The 17,769-nt window shown below is 42.8% G+C and overlaps 1 protein-coding gene across 1 annotated transcript in view; it reads right to left on the reverse strand.

The window, feature by feature from the left end:
- The window catches only part of edaradd (EDAR-associated death domain), a 57,523-nt gene extending 42,088 nt beyond the window's left edge, over nt 1-15,435 (reverse strand). The window contains exon 1 of the mRNA XM_078229573.1: nt 15,323-15,435. Within this exon, the coding sequence (XP_078085699.1) occupies nt 15,323-15,362 (40 nt within the window). The 5' untranslated portion in view covers nt 15,363-15,435. The remainder of the gene's footprint in view (nt 1-15,322) is intronic.
- Nucleotides 15,436-17,769: the final 2,334 nt, after the last annotated feature.

Genomic DNA, 17,769 nt, shown 5'->3' on the forward strand with positions numbered 1-17,769 from the left:
ACAGAGCTTCTTACGTGTTGTTGGAACTGCACTTAAAAAGACAAGTGGGGAACATTCCATCACACTCCTGACTTGTGCCTTGCAGAGAGTGGACAGGCTCTGGAGAGTCAGGAAGTATGTTACTTACAACAGGATTCCTAGCCTCTGCCATGCTCTGGTAGCCACAGTATTTATAAGGCTAGTCCAGTTCAGTTTCTGGTCAATGGTAACCCCAGAGGATGCTGATAGTGGGGAATTCAGTGATGGTAACGCCATTGAATGTCAAGGGGTGATGGTTAGATTATCTCTTGGTGGAGATGGTCATTGCCTGGCACTTGTGTGGTGCAAATGTTACTTGCTACTTGTCAGCCTAAGCCTGGATGTTGTCCAGATCTTCCTTTGGATATGGACTGCTTAATTTCTAAGGAGCTGCGAATTGTGTTGAACATTCATCAGCGAACATCCCCACTTCATACGTTATGATGAAGGTCATTGATGAAGCAGCTAAAGATGGTTTGGCCCAGGACACTACTCTGAGGAACTCCTGCAGGGATGCTCTGGAATTGAGATGGCTGATCTCCAACCACCACAATCATCTTCCTTTGTGCCAGGTATGAGCCCAACCAGCAGAGGGATTACCCTGATTCCAATGGACTCCAGTTTTGCTCGGACTCTATGATGCCATACTTGGTTAAATGCTGTTTTGATGTCAAGGATGGTCACTCTCACATCACCTCAGGAATTCAGCTCTTTTGTCCATGTTTGAACCAAGGTCAGGAGACCTTCTCAGAAAACTAAGGAAATTTGGCATGTCAGCTACGACTTTCACCAACTTTTACAGATGCATCATAGAAAACATTCTTTCTGGTTGTATCATAGCTTGGTATGGTTCCTGCTCTGCCCAAGATCACAAGAAACTACAAAAGCCCAATCCATCAAGCAAACCAGCCTCCCATCCATTGACCCGTCTACACTTATGGTTGCCTTGGCAAAGCAGCCAGCATAATTAAGGACTCCACGCACCCCGGACATTCTCTCCTCCACCTTCTTCCATCGGGAAAAAGATACAAAAGTCTGATGTCACATACCAACTGACTCAAGAACAGCTTCTTCCCTGCTGCCATCAGACTTTTGAATGAACCTACCTCGCATTAAGTTGATCTTTCTCTACACCCTAGCTATGACTGTAACACTACATTCTGCACTCTCTCGTTTCCTTCTCTACGAACTGTATGTTTTGTCTGTATAGCACGCAAGAAACAACACTTTTTACTTTGTGCTAATACATGTGACAATAATAAATCAAATCAAAAGGAACTGAGTGGCCCTGAGGGAACCCAAACTGAGCATTAGTAAGCAGGTTATTGCTAAGCAAGTGCCACTTGATAGTGTAGTTGATGACCCTTATGTCAAACAAAATATGTAATATCACATCTCCTATTGTGCGCCCAAAGGCAAAACGCCTAAAGAATTTGGCCACATTGAAGCCAATCCAAATCTGCCAATTCCTGAAGTCCTTGAGAAGTTATCAAATATGTAATCCAATTCACAAAAAGCTTTCTGGAGCTGTGCAAATGCTTTCAGCGATGCACATTTGACAAAAAGGACAACTTTTTTTATCTGTTCATGATATGTGGAGGTCGCTGGCCGGGCCAACATTTATTGCCCATCCCTGAGGGCACTTAAGAGTCAACCACATTGCTGTGGATCTGGTGTCATATGTAAGCCAGACCAAGTAAGGACGACAGATTTGCTTCTCTAAAGGACATTAGCGCAATCTCAGGGCTGCCACCAATATCGTCAAGAAAGATCTGGTGAGTCATCTGGCTGCACAACCTCTATGGTTCAATTGCCCTCAAACAGTGGTCTAGACCCAAAAGGATCCACACTCTCCATGCACCTCTCACATCTCCTCCACAAATGGAATTTCAAGGACAGTTCAACATATAACTATGATCAGTGTAGACTGTTCACTGCATTATGGATTAAACTATTTCCTAGTTATATTGGTGTATAGTGACTAAATTATATTTTAAAACTTTATAAAAGCCTTCTATTAGTGTCCTTGCACCCAAAAGGTTCAACCTCATTTTTGGACCCTCTTCATAGTCCTGAAATGAACAGAAGTTCTAATAGTGATTCATTCATCTTGAAAGCATGGCCAGTTTTGTAGATAGGGCTGCTTCCAGCGCAATATTTTAAAAACTTAACATAAAGAATTTCAGCAACCTGAGTTGCACTGAACTTACCTTTTAAATTCTATGATCTTCTGCGCTGATCTTAAGTGATTGCACCAAAATATTGATTGCACAACAATTGAGAAGAAAACCCCAAGTCATAAGAGAGAACAAAACAATTTCAACTTATTGAAAATATATCTCCCATCCCATCAAAAGCCCTTAGTGAGCATTAGATGAATTTATCACCCTCAAATGACAAAATTCTGAGTCATTTGTGCTAAGACAAATTGGCTATACAACACATTACAATGCTGGATGAAACACGGGGTTCACACAAACAAAACTTGCTGGAACTTTGAGAAACATAAGTTCCCTTTTTTACATTGATAAATAAATTATTTGAGGTCCATAAATAGAAAATGTCAAACGCAAAATAAAACTTTATTTGAAACACAGTTATTTTGATGTAAGCTGTGAGGAGAGATTAATAAACAAGGGGGGTTGGTGGGATGATCTTACCATTGCACCTTGCTGGCCAATGGATGGGGTGCGCCGGTAAGATCAGGAGAGAGCCAAGAAATCAGGTTCACGTCCGATTTCTTGCTTCTCATGATCTTACCGGCACCAGACATTCGGCGAGATGAGCCTCACGCCCATATCCAGCGCGAAGCTGAATAAATTATTTAAATATATTCAAAACGTATTTTGCATTGATTTAATGAGTCTGGGACAAAGTCATCCGGGCTCACTTGCCTGTGTGACCTTGTCGAGAGAGGTTCTCTCCAGTGAGACGTTCCCAGCAATGGGGACCAGTCATGATGGCCTCGCGATAGAAGCGGAAGCCACTGAGGCCCCCCCCCGAGGAAGTTGCGGACAAGGGGGGGTGCCCCTTGGACAGTGCCAACCTGGCATCCTGGCATTGCCCCCCGGGCACCGGCCAGTGTCAAGTGGGACGGGGCCAAAACAGGGAGCGGCCAGTAAATAGTGGGGAAGACATGCTGCACACTTTGCATTAGGGATCGGCGGGGAGAGGGAGGGGGACGCACTGCCTCCCTACATTACGGATCGGTATGGGGAGAGAGGGGGACGATCGGGGCTGGTCATGGGAGCGGGAGTGGTTGGGCCGCCAATCGTGGGGAGGATTGAGGGGTCGTTTTGTCTGGCTGGGTGGGGGAGTCCCGATAGGCTGCGGACCTCCACAGTAGCTTGGAGGGGGTACTTTGTGGAGGCCATGGAGGCAAGCTGAGCGCAGAGGCTGAGTGACAGGTCTCTGCTGCTAGAGGCCTGCACATGTGCAATGGAGCCCTCTGCTGCTCTCAGCCAACGTTTGGATGACTTAAACCCCACACCCTCCCTCTATAGGCGAGAAACTGTGTCTGCTGTTTTTTCATGCACTTGAGTGCATAAGGTCGCAAATTTGAACTCGCCCAAAGAATGGATCTGAAACTCTCCCGTTTTCATGCCCATCCTGGACTTAGAATTTTTTTTTGGTAAGATTGCCCCCAATTTGTTCACAAACTGACTACCTTTTCTGATGCGATACAACACTCAAGGTATTAAATTTGTTCAACTGTGTCAGTTTTCATTTTCACCATCATTCTGTATTTACCCTAGCTTATTCTGCTCATGTATTTGTCTCTTAACTTTTCATATTCTTATTCCTTTATCTTTCTTAGTTGCCCTTATTCCCTATTGTTCACATCCCACTATTTTTGTGAAGCCTTAATCACACTGACTGCTAAATCACAATGAAACATTCCCACCATTGCAGAAAAATGCTCCCCTGCCAAAACTGGCCACTATTATAAGATTATTCTGTAAAGTAAAGGGAGCCCTGGCTAAATTTTTCACTATCAACCATTTCTATTATTCTCTGTCTGCTGCCCACTTCACTCTTACGTCCTGAAACCCACTGAGATTTTCATCACTAAGGCTGAGACGTTTCTTTACATGTTCACCTTGCCCACTTCTCCACAGCACCCATCCACTCTGGCCCTGAACTTTTAACACTTTAGTTTCTCTCCCATTTCTCACCACATCTTCTCCAAGCCTTCATATCCATAAGACACATTCCCTGTTAATAACACACAACTCGATACACTTGGTGCTAACTTCATTCTGACTTCCACAAGACGTACCACTACACTCTACTACTCCCATGTGACTCTCTACAACATAATGTGAGTGGCACTGTTTCCTCAGTCCCACATTAACCTTTACAGTCTCAAACACTCTAGTACAAAACCTCTCCCCAATACTTTAGAAACCATAGAAACCATAGAAAATGTAGAAATGTAATTTTCTATGTAATGTACATTTACCCAAATGTAATTACACATGCTACCTCTTATTCCGCCCCCCACCTCCCCCCCCCCCCCCCCCCCGCCCGCCCTGCCCAAGTCACTGACATTACAGATTCAGGTGATCTGGACAGTTTACAATTCTTCCATGTCTCATTCTATTCAACTTGGAGGAATGGTTGTTTCAACTGCTTTGGGCTGACTCTGTGACTTGGAATTGAAGTTGTGGTACTTGGTATTTCAATTATTTGGCTGTCAACATTTGGTTCACTTCTTACACTTTTTAGTGTTCTATTTTTCTTTCTTGACAATCTACCTTCCTTGGTTGGACACCATGGGCTTATCCCTCTCTTTTCAGAGGGAATGTTCATTCATAAAATGGACTTGGGTTTTCTTTTTTGGTAGAGTATGCCAATTTCTTTCTGCCAATTGATGGTTTACTTCCCTTATGTCTGTACATTCCTTACCCTTGAGCTCAACCTGCAGTTTGACCGCTAATGCTATGCTCTGTTTCTTCATAGGCACTTGTCCCTCCCTGAGTTTTGTCTTGCTGAGTTTGAGTTTGCTTCTCTTCTGTTCCAGGATCTACAGAATAGAATACCTACAGTGCAGAAGGAGGCTATTTAGCACATTGAGTTTGCACCGACCCTCCAAAAGAGCATTCTACGAAGGCCCACTCCCCCGCCTTATCTCTGTAACCTCATGCATTTAGCATGACTACCCACCTAACCTGCACATCCCTGGGCACTAAGGGGCAATTTAGCGTGGCCAATCCACCTAATCCTTCTCTGTATCTTCTGTTTCAAGTATGTTGGTCATCTGGAGGTTTAGCTGGTCTGACTGAAGAAGAGTATTTTCTGCATTCTGCAAAGGAGCTGGAATAACTGTTTCTGCCAAGTGTGAGGACAATTTTGAACTGAAGTCCCAGTCGAGATCAGCAGCATTAGTAAACCTCTCAAGAGTCTCCAGTTCAGTGTGTTCTCCTAGTTTGAGGAGGTTGGAGGGCAACAGAGGCATTTCTGCTCAAGAGAGAAAAGGGTTAATTGCCTATGACACACAGTATTTGGATTATTTGCTTGTTGCCTTCTGGTGTGGCTCTTGAATCATGCCTCTCATCTATTGGGAGTCCTCTGGGACCGTTCTGTGGGGTGTCTGTTGCCTATAGCCATAGGTCCTATAGCCATGGTTCCTGATCCAACAGGACTGTCACATTGGCTCCTGTGTCTAACTTGAAATTCGTGAGGTGACCATATACGGATATGTCAGTATTCTAAAATATGAATCTGAGATCCTTGATTTCTCCCAATAAGCACTGTTGGACTTCTTTTTGGTGTGGCTTATCTATCTCTTGGGCTCCTTTGGAATCCTCTGGCTGTCTTCAGGTTTTGCACTTACACAGCTTTCCAAAGTGTTCTAGGTGGTTGTAGTGAAAGCACTGCAGCTTGCTGGACACAGTTGTGCCTGTGAGGTCTTTTGGCTCTACAGCGCTGACATGGTCTGCCACCATCTTGTGTTTTGCATGGGTATTACTTTCCTTGCCCTCCTGTCGCTCTGCCCTTTTGTTTATTTATGAGCTGGACAGTTGGAGTTGTTCTGTATAATGATTTAACACCACCATGTAAAATATATTAGTTTTGCTGGCAGAATGATTTGGAAGTCAGATCTTCAGATTATATATATCCGAAAGAGTATCATCAGCCACTTCCACTACTATTCGGTTTCTTATGAGCTTTGACTTAAAGTTAACATAGTCACAACCTTCAGCTAATCTGTATACTTCCATTATGAAAGAAGCTATGGGTTCAATGGCCTTTTGGGCTCTCTTGTTAAATTTTGCTTACTCCAAATTTTATTAGGTTAAAGTAGGTGTCAAAGGATGCCAGTAAGTATCGGAAGATTCATTTATTCCTTGTCTGGCAGCAATCATGTCATCAGCTATTGGACCTACTGAATATAATAGTGCAATCATTTGTTCAGCTTGTTTTCTTACTCAAGCCTGATGCTGTCACGTATTTAAAAATTCTTCTTCTCCATAACGCCCAATTGTACGCGTGATCTGGCCCTTGCATCTGCCCTAATCGGTCTGGCAGTATTGATTTATCATTCATGGCTGTTTTCAGCACAGGGAAGTTCAGCTTTAATTATTTTACTTTCTTCCCACATTCGTTGGGATTTGGCAGTCCACTCACCGTTAAAGTTACAAACTGTTTTTAAGCTTCAGTGATTCTACAGAAAATCTTTTGAACAAATTGTTTTGGCCAGCTGGTTGCTTTCCTGAGCTTGGAGAGTTCAACTGAAGCTGACTTTTTGCTCTGACTTCTCTTTTTTTGCACATGGTTGCCATATATTATGGCTCTGCACAGTGGATCTTTCTTCTGCTCTTCAGCCTCCATGCCTGTAACGGACCTTCTTAGATGATCTTCATTGAGGTCTTCAGGTTAGGTGCACTTTTCTCAGGTCAAACTGCAGTTTCTTTACTTTTTCATTCATAGGGATTTTGGGGTCCTTTACCTGCTGCCACCACGTTGCATGTTTGTATGCTGTTTCATGGAGAGATCTAGAAGTTGAACAGTTTGGTTGTGTAGTTGAACAGTAAGTATTTATTAATAACACATAACTATATGCATGAGTATAGGATTCAGTCCTGACTAGGTGTGATCTTCATGCTGACATCTACCAGACTCACCATTACACTCTATTAGTCCCTATGATTCTCCACATCATAATGTGGGCATACTGTTTCCTCAGTCCCTCATTAACCCCTACAATCCCGAATACCCCAATATTATAGTTATGAGTAACAAAATAAATGAATTAGATTATTTAATGTGGGTGAGTACCCTGTGAGTAGCAACCATATTACTATATTGTTTAGGATTCAGAAAGAAATGGAAATAGTCCAAAAACAAGGGAATTGGATTGCAATAGGCCAGATCTCAGAGAGATAGGGAATGAACTAGCAGAGGTGCGATGGCAAGAACAATTGCATTGTTGATTCACAGTCCTGTGAGCCATTTTTTTTAAAGTTAAAGAACAATTACATCTTCACTCTGGGTCAAAATCCCAAAACTTCCTCTCTAACAGCACTGTGGGTGCACCTTCTCCACATGGACTGCAGTGGTTCAAGAAGGCAGCTCACGACCACCTTCTCAAGGGCAATTAGGAACGGGGAATAAATGCTAGCCAACCAGCAAAGTCCACATTCTTTGAATCAGTAAATTTTTAAAAATGAACATACAACATTACAAAAGGAGACTATTTAAAATTTCAAGTTAACTAAAATAGTTAGAAACAAACAAATGAGAAGGATCATATGGATCCTAAAGTAATGATTAAAAATTATAATACAAGTAAAAAATGTTGACAGGGGAGGTGAGAGGAGTAAATCTAAAAATAGGCAATTGTTGAATGTGAGGTATACCCACATCTTCAGGTGGAGAAGATAGTGAATTAGTAGAGGATAAATTGAAAAATGTCAGAAATTGTTAATAAGCACTTTGCTTCAATTTTATAGAAGAGAAAAAAGAATATGTTAGAGGAACTAGCTCTGTTAAAGGAGGTCAGATTGCAGGGGCCTGGAGGGATACATCCAAGGATCCTCAGGGAAATGGGGGAAGCAAAAGAGAGACCCATGGGAGTATCTCAGGGCTTTTAATCAAGAGTAAGTGTGTGATAGAAGACTGAAGAGTGGCTCAAATAATAACCATTTTCAAAAAGGGAAGCAAGCCTAACCCAAGTGATCACATGCCAGTTAGTCTAACATCTATGGTGGGGAAAATTGAATTTTTAATTGAAGAAGAAATGATTAAACATCTGGATGAAGAGAAAATTGGCATTAATTTCCACTGAGGTATTCCTAATTGTTCATGTAACTTTAGCAGAAGATCAGTGAAAATTCTGGAGAGATATTGTTTATACCAAGGTTTCCGTGAGTGTTCTGTGAATGACCAGGCTAATCCGCTTGGAGATTGAACTTAAGTCTCAACCAAAAGTTGCTAACATTGCAGTCAGAAAGGAAAATGTTCCCATTAAATTGCATATACATCAAGCTGCAGGTATGAATAGATTTTCTTGTTCCAATTTAGGACTTTTCACCAATAAGGCAACAACACAAAGAATGATCCTTGCCAAACTTAAGAGACCACAAAATTCAAACTGGACAATAAAGTCAAATAGAATAGAGTTGCCTAGACTTTTGTGCACTAGATTACATGCATTTGCAAACATGACTTGCAGCCACGATTTAGAGTCATAGAGATTTACAGCATGTAAACAGGCCCTTCAGCCCAACTTGTCTATGCCGCCCTTTTTTTTTTAAACTACTAAGCTAGTCCCAATTGCCCACATTTGGCCCATATCCCTCGATACCCAACTTACCCATGTGACTCTCTAAATGCTTTTTAAAAGACAAAATTGTACCCGCCTCTACTACTACCTCTGACAGCTTGCTCCAGACATTCACCACCCTCTATTTATAAAATGCCCCTCGGGACCCTTTTGTATCTCTCACCTCTCACCTTAAACCTTTGCCCTCTAGTTTTATAGTGCCCTCCCTTTGAGAAAAGATGTTGACTATCTAGCTGATCTATGCCCTTCATTGGGTTTCCTCCGGGTGCTCCGGTTTCCTCCCACAGTCCAAAGATGTGTGGGTTAGGTTGATTGGCTAGGTTAAAAAAAAAATTGCCCCTTAGAGTCCTGGGATGCGTAGGTTAGAGGGATTAGCAGGTAAAATATGTGGGGGTAGGGCCTGTGTGGGATTGTGGTCGGTGCAGACTCGATGGGCCGAATGGCCTCCTTCTGCACTGTAGGGTTTCTATGATTCTATGATTCTATGATTATGTTATAGACCTCTATAGGATCACCCCTCAGCCTCCTACACTCCAGGGAAAGAGGTCCCAGTCTATCCAGCCTCTCCTTATAACTCAAACCATCAATCCCGGTTGCATCCTAGTAAATCTTTTCTGTACTCTTTCTAGTTTAATAATATCCTTTCTATAACTAGGGGTGACCAGAACTGTGCACTGTATTCCAAGTGTACCAATGTCTTGTACAACTTCAACACGACATCCCAACACGATGTACAACTTCAACACGACATTCCACTGTACCAATGTCTTGTACAACTTCAACACGACATCCCAACTCCTGTATTCAATGTTTTGACCAATGAAGCCAAGCATGCCGAATGCCTTCTTCATCACCCTGTCCACCTGTGGCTCCACTTTCAAGGAGCAATGAACCTATACCCCTGGATCTCTTTGTTGTATAACTCTCCCCAACGCCCTAACATTAACTGAGTAAGTCCTGCCCTGGTTCGATCTACCAAATTGCATCACCTCGCATTTATCTAAATTAAACTCCATCTGCCATTTATTAGCCCACTGGACCAATTGATCAAGATCCCGTTGCAATCCTAGATAACCATCTTCACTATCCACTATGCCAGCAATCTTGGTGTCATCTGCAAACTTACTAACCATGCCTACTAAATTCTCATCCAAATCATTAATATAAATGACAAATAACAGTGGATCCAGCACCGATCCCTGAAGCACACTAATGGTCACAGGCCTCCAGTTTGAAAAACAACCCTCTACAACTACCCTCTGTCTTCTGTCATCAAGCCAATTTTGTATCCATTTGGCTATCTCACCTTGGATCCCGTGAGATTTAACCTTATGCAACAACCTACCATGTGGTATCCTATCAAAGGCCTTGCTAAAGTCCATGTAGACAACATCATCTGCACTGCCCTCATTTATCTTCTTGGTTACCACTTCAACAAACTCAATCAAATTTGTGAGACATGATTTTCCACTCACAAAGCCATGCTGACTGTCCCTAATCAGTCCTTGCCTCTCTAAATGCCTGCAGATCCTGTCTCTCAGAATACCTTCTAACAACTTACCCACTACAGACGTTAGGCTCACCAGCTTGTAGTTCCCACGCTTTTCCCTGCAGCCCTTCTTAAACAAAGGCACAACATTTTCCACCCTCCAATCTTCAGGCACCTCACTTGTGGTTGTCAATGATTCAAATATCTCTGCTAGGGGACCCGCAATTTCCTCCCTAGCCTCCCACAACATCCCGGGATACAGTTCATCAGGTCCCAGGGATTTATCTACCTTGATGCGCTTTAAGACTTCCAGCACCTCCTTCTCTGTTATATGTACATTCCTCAAGACATCAGTATTTATTTCCCCAAGTTCCCTAACATCCATACCTTTCTCAACAGTAAATACTAATGAGAAATATTAATTTAGGATCTCACCCATCTCTTGTTGATCCGCACATAGATGACCTTGTTGATCCTTAAGAGACCTTACTCTCTCCCTAGTTACTCATTTGCCCTTTATGTATTTGTAGAAGCTCTTTGCTTTGGCAGATAAGGCAAAAGAGAATCCAATCTTGTGTCCCCTTTTTGCCCCCCTGATTTCTCTCTTAACTCTACTCCTATACCCTCTATACTCTTCAAGGGGTCCACTTGATCCCAGCTGCCTATGCATGTCATGTGCCTCCTTCTTCTTCTTGGCCAGGGCCTCAATATCCCAAGTCATCCAGGGTTCCCTACTTCTACCAGCCTTGCCCTTCACTCTAAAAGGAATGTGCTTACCCTGAACCCTGGTCAACACTCTTTTGAAAGCCTCCCACTTACCAGCCATCCCTTTGCCTGCCAACTGACTCCCCCAATCAACTTTTGAAAGTTCCTGTCTAATACCATCAAAATTGGCCTTGCCCAAATTTAGAATTTTAACTTTTGGGCCAGACCTATTGTTCTCCATTGCTATCTTAAAACTAATGGAATTAAGGTCACTGGTCCAAAGTGATCCCTCACTAACACTTCTGTCACCTGCCCTTCCTTATTTCCCAAGAGGTCAGGTTTTGCCCCTTTATACATTTTGTTTTAAAATTTTCAACAGAAATTCCAGAAAGTAACTTCAGCATATATTCATTTTTAATAAAGGAAACAGCAAAGAACAGTGAGCCTGCTTGCTTCACTTTATTCAAATTCTTTAATTCATATTAGCTCATTTTTAGTTTGGTGAATTAAGATGGCACTATTAATTTATACATTAATCAAACACATTAATATACATCAGTGCGACACAGCTGAATCAGAAACATAAAGTGCTGGAAACACTCAGCAGGCAGGTAAGGCAGCATCCATTAAGAGGACATAAGTTGATGTTGTTTCAGTATGTTAAGTAGTCCTCAAAACACTGCACTGCAGGTCATTGACCAATTTAGTACTTGTCAGTCAACATTTCAATTCTCCATTTTCAGCAAATTCCAATTGTGAAGAAATACATAGTTTGAGTATTACTGAAAAAAAGAGACATCTTTTCAAAGTTTTTCATCTTGTACTCATAAGTACGATTCACAAATATACCAAATCAAAAGGGAACAGCAATTTATACTGCATTAGAAGCGACGCTGACTGGTAGCAAGAAGTTTCAGATTGGTAGAGGCATTGCCATGGAGGATGCATCAGGGAGCAGTTAACTTTAAAGCACTTCTTTGATTTCAAACTAGCCAAGTTGACTCTGATTAGTTAAGTCATTGCCATGGGGAATGAATCAGGGAGTGGCTGGTTTCCCATGGCAATGTCTTGATCAGAGTCAGGCTGGCTGGTTTGTAAATCAAACCAAAGTTTGATGCATTCTTTATGTTATTTATTTATTAGTGTCACAAGTAGGCTTACATTGACACTGAAATGAAGTTACTGTGAAAATCTCCTAGTCATCACACTGCGGTGGCTTTTTGGGTACATTGAGGGCAAATTTAGTAAGGCCAATGCACCTAACCAGCACGTCTTTTGAACTGTAGGAAGAAACCAGAGCACACTGAGGAAACCCATGCAGACATGGGAGAACGTGCAGACTCTGCACAGACACTGACCCAAGCTGGAAATTGAACCTCCCATTAAGATGAGCAGAGCCTCCGTGTTCCTGGAATCTCTGGTGGGCCCCCCACTTCATTACTCATGCGCACTATTCCTCACTCTTTGATAAGATCAGGACCATGGTTACTAATTAAGTGAAAAAAATCACTCCTCTCTCATTTCCACTGATTTTTCTCTTGTGTTTTTTGTGATTTCTATTATTCTCTAAGGAGCAGAGGAAAGTGAGCCAGATGATTAAAGTTTGAATCAAGCCAAGGCTGAGCCAAAGATTGCTCCAGTTCTTCATGCCAAGTTTCAAATTGAGCCAATAAAAGGCATCAAGATAAAAGTACAGGTACACTGCAGAAATAAACAAGAGGAGAGATATGTGGTGGAACAAATACTGTAGTGAAGAGTCATGATAAAACTCATAGACATGAGTTATTAATGGTGTCCATCATTCATAGGCACACAGTCATTAAAAAAGACAGCAATAATTTTGTGTGGACTTCTATACTCAGCTTGTGAATATTGGTGAAATCCTTTTGAGATATTCAGTTGACAGTGATTTCAAGGAAGATTGCTATCTTGCAGGAGGAGACAAGGGTGCAAAATGCTGAAGTAACTGATTACTGCATAAACACCTCCTGTAGAATCCAACTTCAAAGGCGTTTGGGGCTGAGAAATGATTCCTCCAAGAGATCATCCACCTGATGTGCTGTGGCTTGGGTCTCCCTTTTTCTGGTGTCTCTGGCTCACCGTCATCCCTATTGCACTTTAGGTCTCCCAGAAATGCAAAACTGTGTAGGGCACAGCACAGCACGAATATGTCTTTCAGCCCTTAAACCTAGTAATTCAATCAGATTATGGCTGATTTATATTTTAACTCCATTTATCAGCCTTGCTTTTCTGCAATCATGCATGCAATCAGGATGCATGCACTGCAACTCGCTTTCAGTTCACCGAGTGGTGAAATGTGCTCTTTATGTCTCTATGCTCCTTCGCACCATGAGCTTTCTTGCTGCGATGGCTTGGTTGCATCTGTCTGGGGTCTCAGTGGAGTCATGAGGCAAGGCTTTGTCTTGCAGGATCCATCCATTCACATGGTTCTGCTCATGGAGATGGTCAGGGGGGTGCTGTATTGAAAGCTAAACAGATCATCGCAATTAACTGCATGCTTGATTTTGGCAAACAGGATCTTCTGGTTGGCATCACAGACAATCAATATATTCTGCAAATGGAACCCTTTCTTTTCTTGTATGTCAAAAGCTTTTCTGTTAGTGTCTTCAGAGCCATGTGTATGCTATTTATGGCATTCTGCATCCTGGAGAATCCAGATTGTAGCTAGAATTCACTTCCTCTCACTCTTTGCGCTCTGGGCATGATAACAATTTGTTCCATTGAAGAATAAGACTACCAACGGTCACATAACTGCCATGACTGCACCCTGACAGATGTCACATAGATTTCCTATGGCAGCTTAAAAGGATTCAAAACCAAGAAACTGCAGGACAATGATAACTTACATTTATATTGCACCTCTAACATAGTGAAATAGCTCAAGGCAGAACAGTTCTGGCAATTGAGCAAAGCTGATCTTAGAATCATAGAAATCATAGAAACCCTACAGTGCAGAAGGAGGCCATTCAGCCCATCGAGTCTGCACCGACCACAATCCCACCCAGGCCCTACCCACACATATTTACCCACTAATCTACACATCTCAGGACTCTAAGGGACAATTTTTAACTTGGCCAATCAACCTAACCCGCACATTTTGGACTGTGGGAGGAAACCGGAGCACCCGGAGGAAACCCACGCAGACACGAGGAGAATGTGCAAACTCCACACAGACAGTGACCCGAGCCGGGAATCGAACCCGGGACCCTGGAGCTGTGAAGCAGCAGTGCTAACCACTGCTAACCCGTGCCGCCCCGGCATGTAGAAGGTTGCACATCTTCACAAGAGCAGCTTTAAAGAATCACACCCTTCTTTCATAAGACTCCTCTGATCCTCAAAAAACTGGTGTAGCAGTTCTCTTGAGACTTAAATGTGGGGTTAAAGTCCAAAGATGGAGGCGCACGGGGAGACTAACACTGCGGGGCGGGGCCGGGACCGGGACGGTTGACAAGGTAACGTGCAAGTCTCAGGGACCACTTCCATAAAATACAGGTTTGAAAAAAATGTGATGAAGCCCGAAATCTGCGAACAAAGCTTGGGGACTCTTTAAAGCTCCAAACTCCACCTTAAATATGTGACTGTGGGAAGCGGAGTACCTTCATATGCTGCATGTCACCCAAAGTGCAATTGTAGCGTAAAAGCTGGAAATTCTCACCTATAATGCCACAAGGTGACTCGCACATCAAGTGAGTAAAACAGGGAGATGGGTGGGCGAACAGTGAACGCTGCTAGAAAGAGTAAGGAAAATTTAATTTGCCTTTCATATTTACATGGTGGATTGTGCTAAAAGTGCATTCTTCCGTCTTATCGGATGGCAACGGCACAATACTTGCTCGATAGCATGGAAGCGCTGAGTAAAACATTGTATTATTCTGTAACACCTTCAGTCGAAGTAAAGAAATTAACGTGACACAAAATAACTGGCTCAATATTCTAACGGATAAAATAGGAGCACGAAGTTAAAGAAGAGGAAGAGCAAATAACATGAAACAAAGTTGATTTAATGTACACATTTTAAAACTGCACTTTATAACGCTCGACTTTAGATATTCAAAACGTTTAAAGGTACAGTTTCCCAGCGTTCAAACTCATCATATCCGATGTTGGATCACAATTTTTATCCAACACGCATACTTGACAGAGTAAAATTCCCCAAAAAGGAAACACAAATGTTAGATTGCATGCCTGTGAAACTATAACATCGAAGAATAGGCTCCTTCAGTGCATTGTCATTGCCTCTTTGGGGAAATAGGATACCAACAAGCGGACGCCAAGATTGCGCCAGAGCACGTTTACAGTACCTTCAGGCACTTGGCCCTCCTGGGGTTGAAGGTTAGCCATGCGAGCGGACTCTGATCGAGGTTGGCTGGAAACGATAGTGTAAGTGGAGAGACCCGAATGAAACAAAATAGGAGTGGAAGGCAGGACGTGCGGGAGCTGGGCTCCACTTCCTGAGACCTGAAGCTGCGGGAAGCGCAGCGTGCTCGCAAGGAGAGGGAATCTGGTACACGGGCGCTCCCTGCAGGTGTGAAACATCTCCAGGTACTGCCTAACGTTGCTGCTCGAACCCTGCCTGTTTTACACTGTACTGTGACAGAAGCCCTTGCAAAGTCCTGTGTACGTTGTTCAAGTTTATGAATTTCCATCGCTTGTCCATTTGCTTTTTTAAAAAAAACAAGGACAGGAGATGCAAAAAAAAACTCAGTGGATCTGGCAGAGAAAGCAGAATTAACGTTTCCAGTCCTTTAGGCTCTTCGGAAGGGAGAATGTGGTAGATTTTAAAGTTTAAAGTTTATTTATTTAGTCACAAGTAGGTTTACATTAACACTACAATGAAGTTACTGTGAAAATCCCCTAGTCGCCACATTCCGGTGCCTGTTTAGATACACTGAGGGAGAATTTTAGCAAAGCTAATGCATCCAACCTGCACATCTTTGGACTGTGGGAGGAAACCAGAGCACCTGGAGGAAGCCCACGCAGATACAGGGAGAACATGCAGACTTCACACAGAGAGTGACCCAAGCTGGGAATCAAACCCAGATCTCTGGCGTTGTGAGGCAAACCACTGTGCCAACGTGCTGCCTAAGTGTAGCCCTGAGAGATTGCAACAAAATGTGTCAACTTTAAGAATAAAAGACAGATTGCCTGGAGTGTGTGTGTGTGTGTGTGTGGGGGGGGGGGGGGGGTGCTTGAATTGAGGCAATAAATGTATGGGATTTTTTTTTAAAAGTGGTTCAAGATGGAGGACAAAGATCAAATCTAAAGTTGCTAATCTCAACATTGAGTCCCAAGGGCTGCAACTTGCCTAACCAAACGATGATATGCTGCTCTTCCAGCTTGCACCGGGTTTCACTGGAGCATTGTAGCAGGCCAAGGAAGGACATGTAGGCATGAGAGCAAGGTGCTGAGTTAACATGGCAAGCAACAAAGATGTTCCTACAAAGATTTTAAAAACTCAAATAAATATTGCTAATGTCAATTATGAAAAATACTATCTATAATATTTGAAGTGTTGCCAATGCTACAATGCCAAACTTTCAATAGAGTGGCAGTCAGGGAATACTAGCATTCATTCCTTAACTTTGGCCTGGGTTTTCACAATGACGGAGAACCTCTCTGTCATCATAAAAATGTCAGAAGAGCGTGAGAATTACAAGACCCAGCCCCAAAACACAGCACCCACCATTTTTGCAAGGGCAGGAATGGGAGTGGGTTGTGATTCACACATATGTGTTTTGCAGAGGCAGCTGCTCATTTAATCAGCAGCTGTCAAAGGCAATTGTCAAGGTGTCAGACATTTAAATCTCCTGTCCATTAAATCTTTGAAGAAAGGTCTGGTGTGTTTCAAGAAAAATCATGGCTTTCTATTTCATTCTGTCTATTAACATACACCTGAGGGATAGCATCACTAGATTAGTGCCGCATGACTGATTTCATCATCCTTCATTATCACAATAGATTGCCTATCATTTTCCCTGGTATTCAATTTCCCTGGTATACACTGGAAAGTGCTTAGGGCTGGGGGTCTGGACAGGGAGGAATTTGCAAAATGCGTACTGGAAGGTTCTTTGGAACAGTATGTAGATAGCCCAACTAGAGAGGGGGCTATACTGGATATAGTTCTGGGAAATGAGCCCGGTCAGGTCGTCAAAGTTTTGGTAGGGGAACATGTGGCAAATAGTGACCACAACTCTGTTAACTTTAGGATAGTAATGGACAAGGACGAGTGTTGTCCTAAGGGTAGGGTGCTAAATTGGGAGAAGACTAACTTTAGCCAGATTAGACAGGAATTGGTGGCTGTTGATTGGGAGAGGCTGTTCGGGGGTAAGTCCACGTCTGGCATGTGGGAGTCTTTTAAGGAACAGTTGATAAGGCTGCAGGACAGGCATATGCCTGTAAAAAGGAAGGACAGGAAAGGTAGGATTCGAGAGCTGTGAATAACCAGGGAAATTGAGGATCTGATCAAAAAGAAAAGAGAGGCGTACGTTAGGTCCAGGCAACTGAAAACAGATGGAGCTCTGGAGGAATACAGAGAGAGTAGGAAAGAACTGAAATGGGGAGTTAGAAGGGCAAAAAGAGGTCATGAAATGTTCTTGGTAGACAGAATTAAGGAGAATCCTAAGGCATTTTATTCATATGTTAGGAACAAAAGAGTTGTCAGGGAAAAAGTCGGACCTCTCAGGGACAAAGGAGGGGAATTATGCTTAGAACCCAAGGGAATAGGGGAGATCCTAAATGAATACTTTGC

This window comes from Mustelus asterias, chromosome 15, assembly GCF_964213995.1.
Source record: "Mustelus asterias chromosome 15, sMusAst1.hap1.1, whole genome shotgun sequence".
Lineage (NCBI taxonomy): Eukaryota > Metazoa > Chordata > Chondrichthyes > Carcharhiniformes > Triakidae > Mustelus > Mustelus asterias.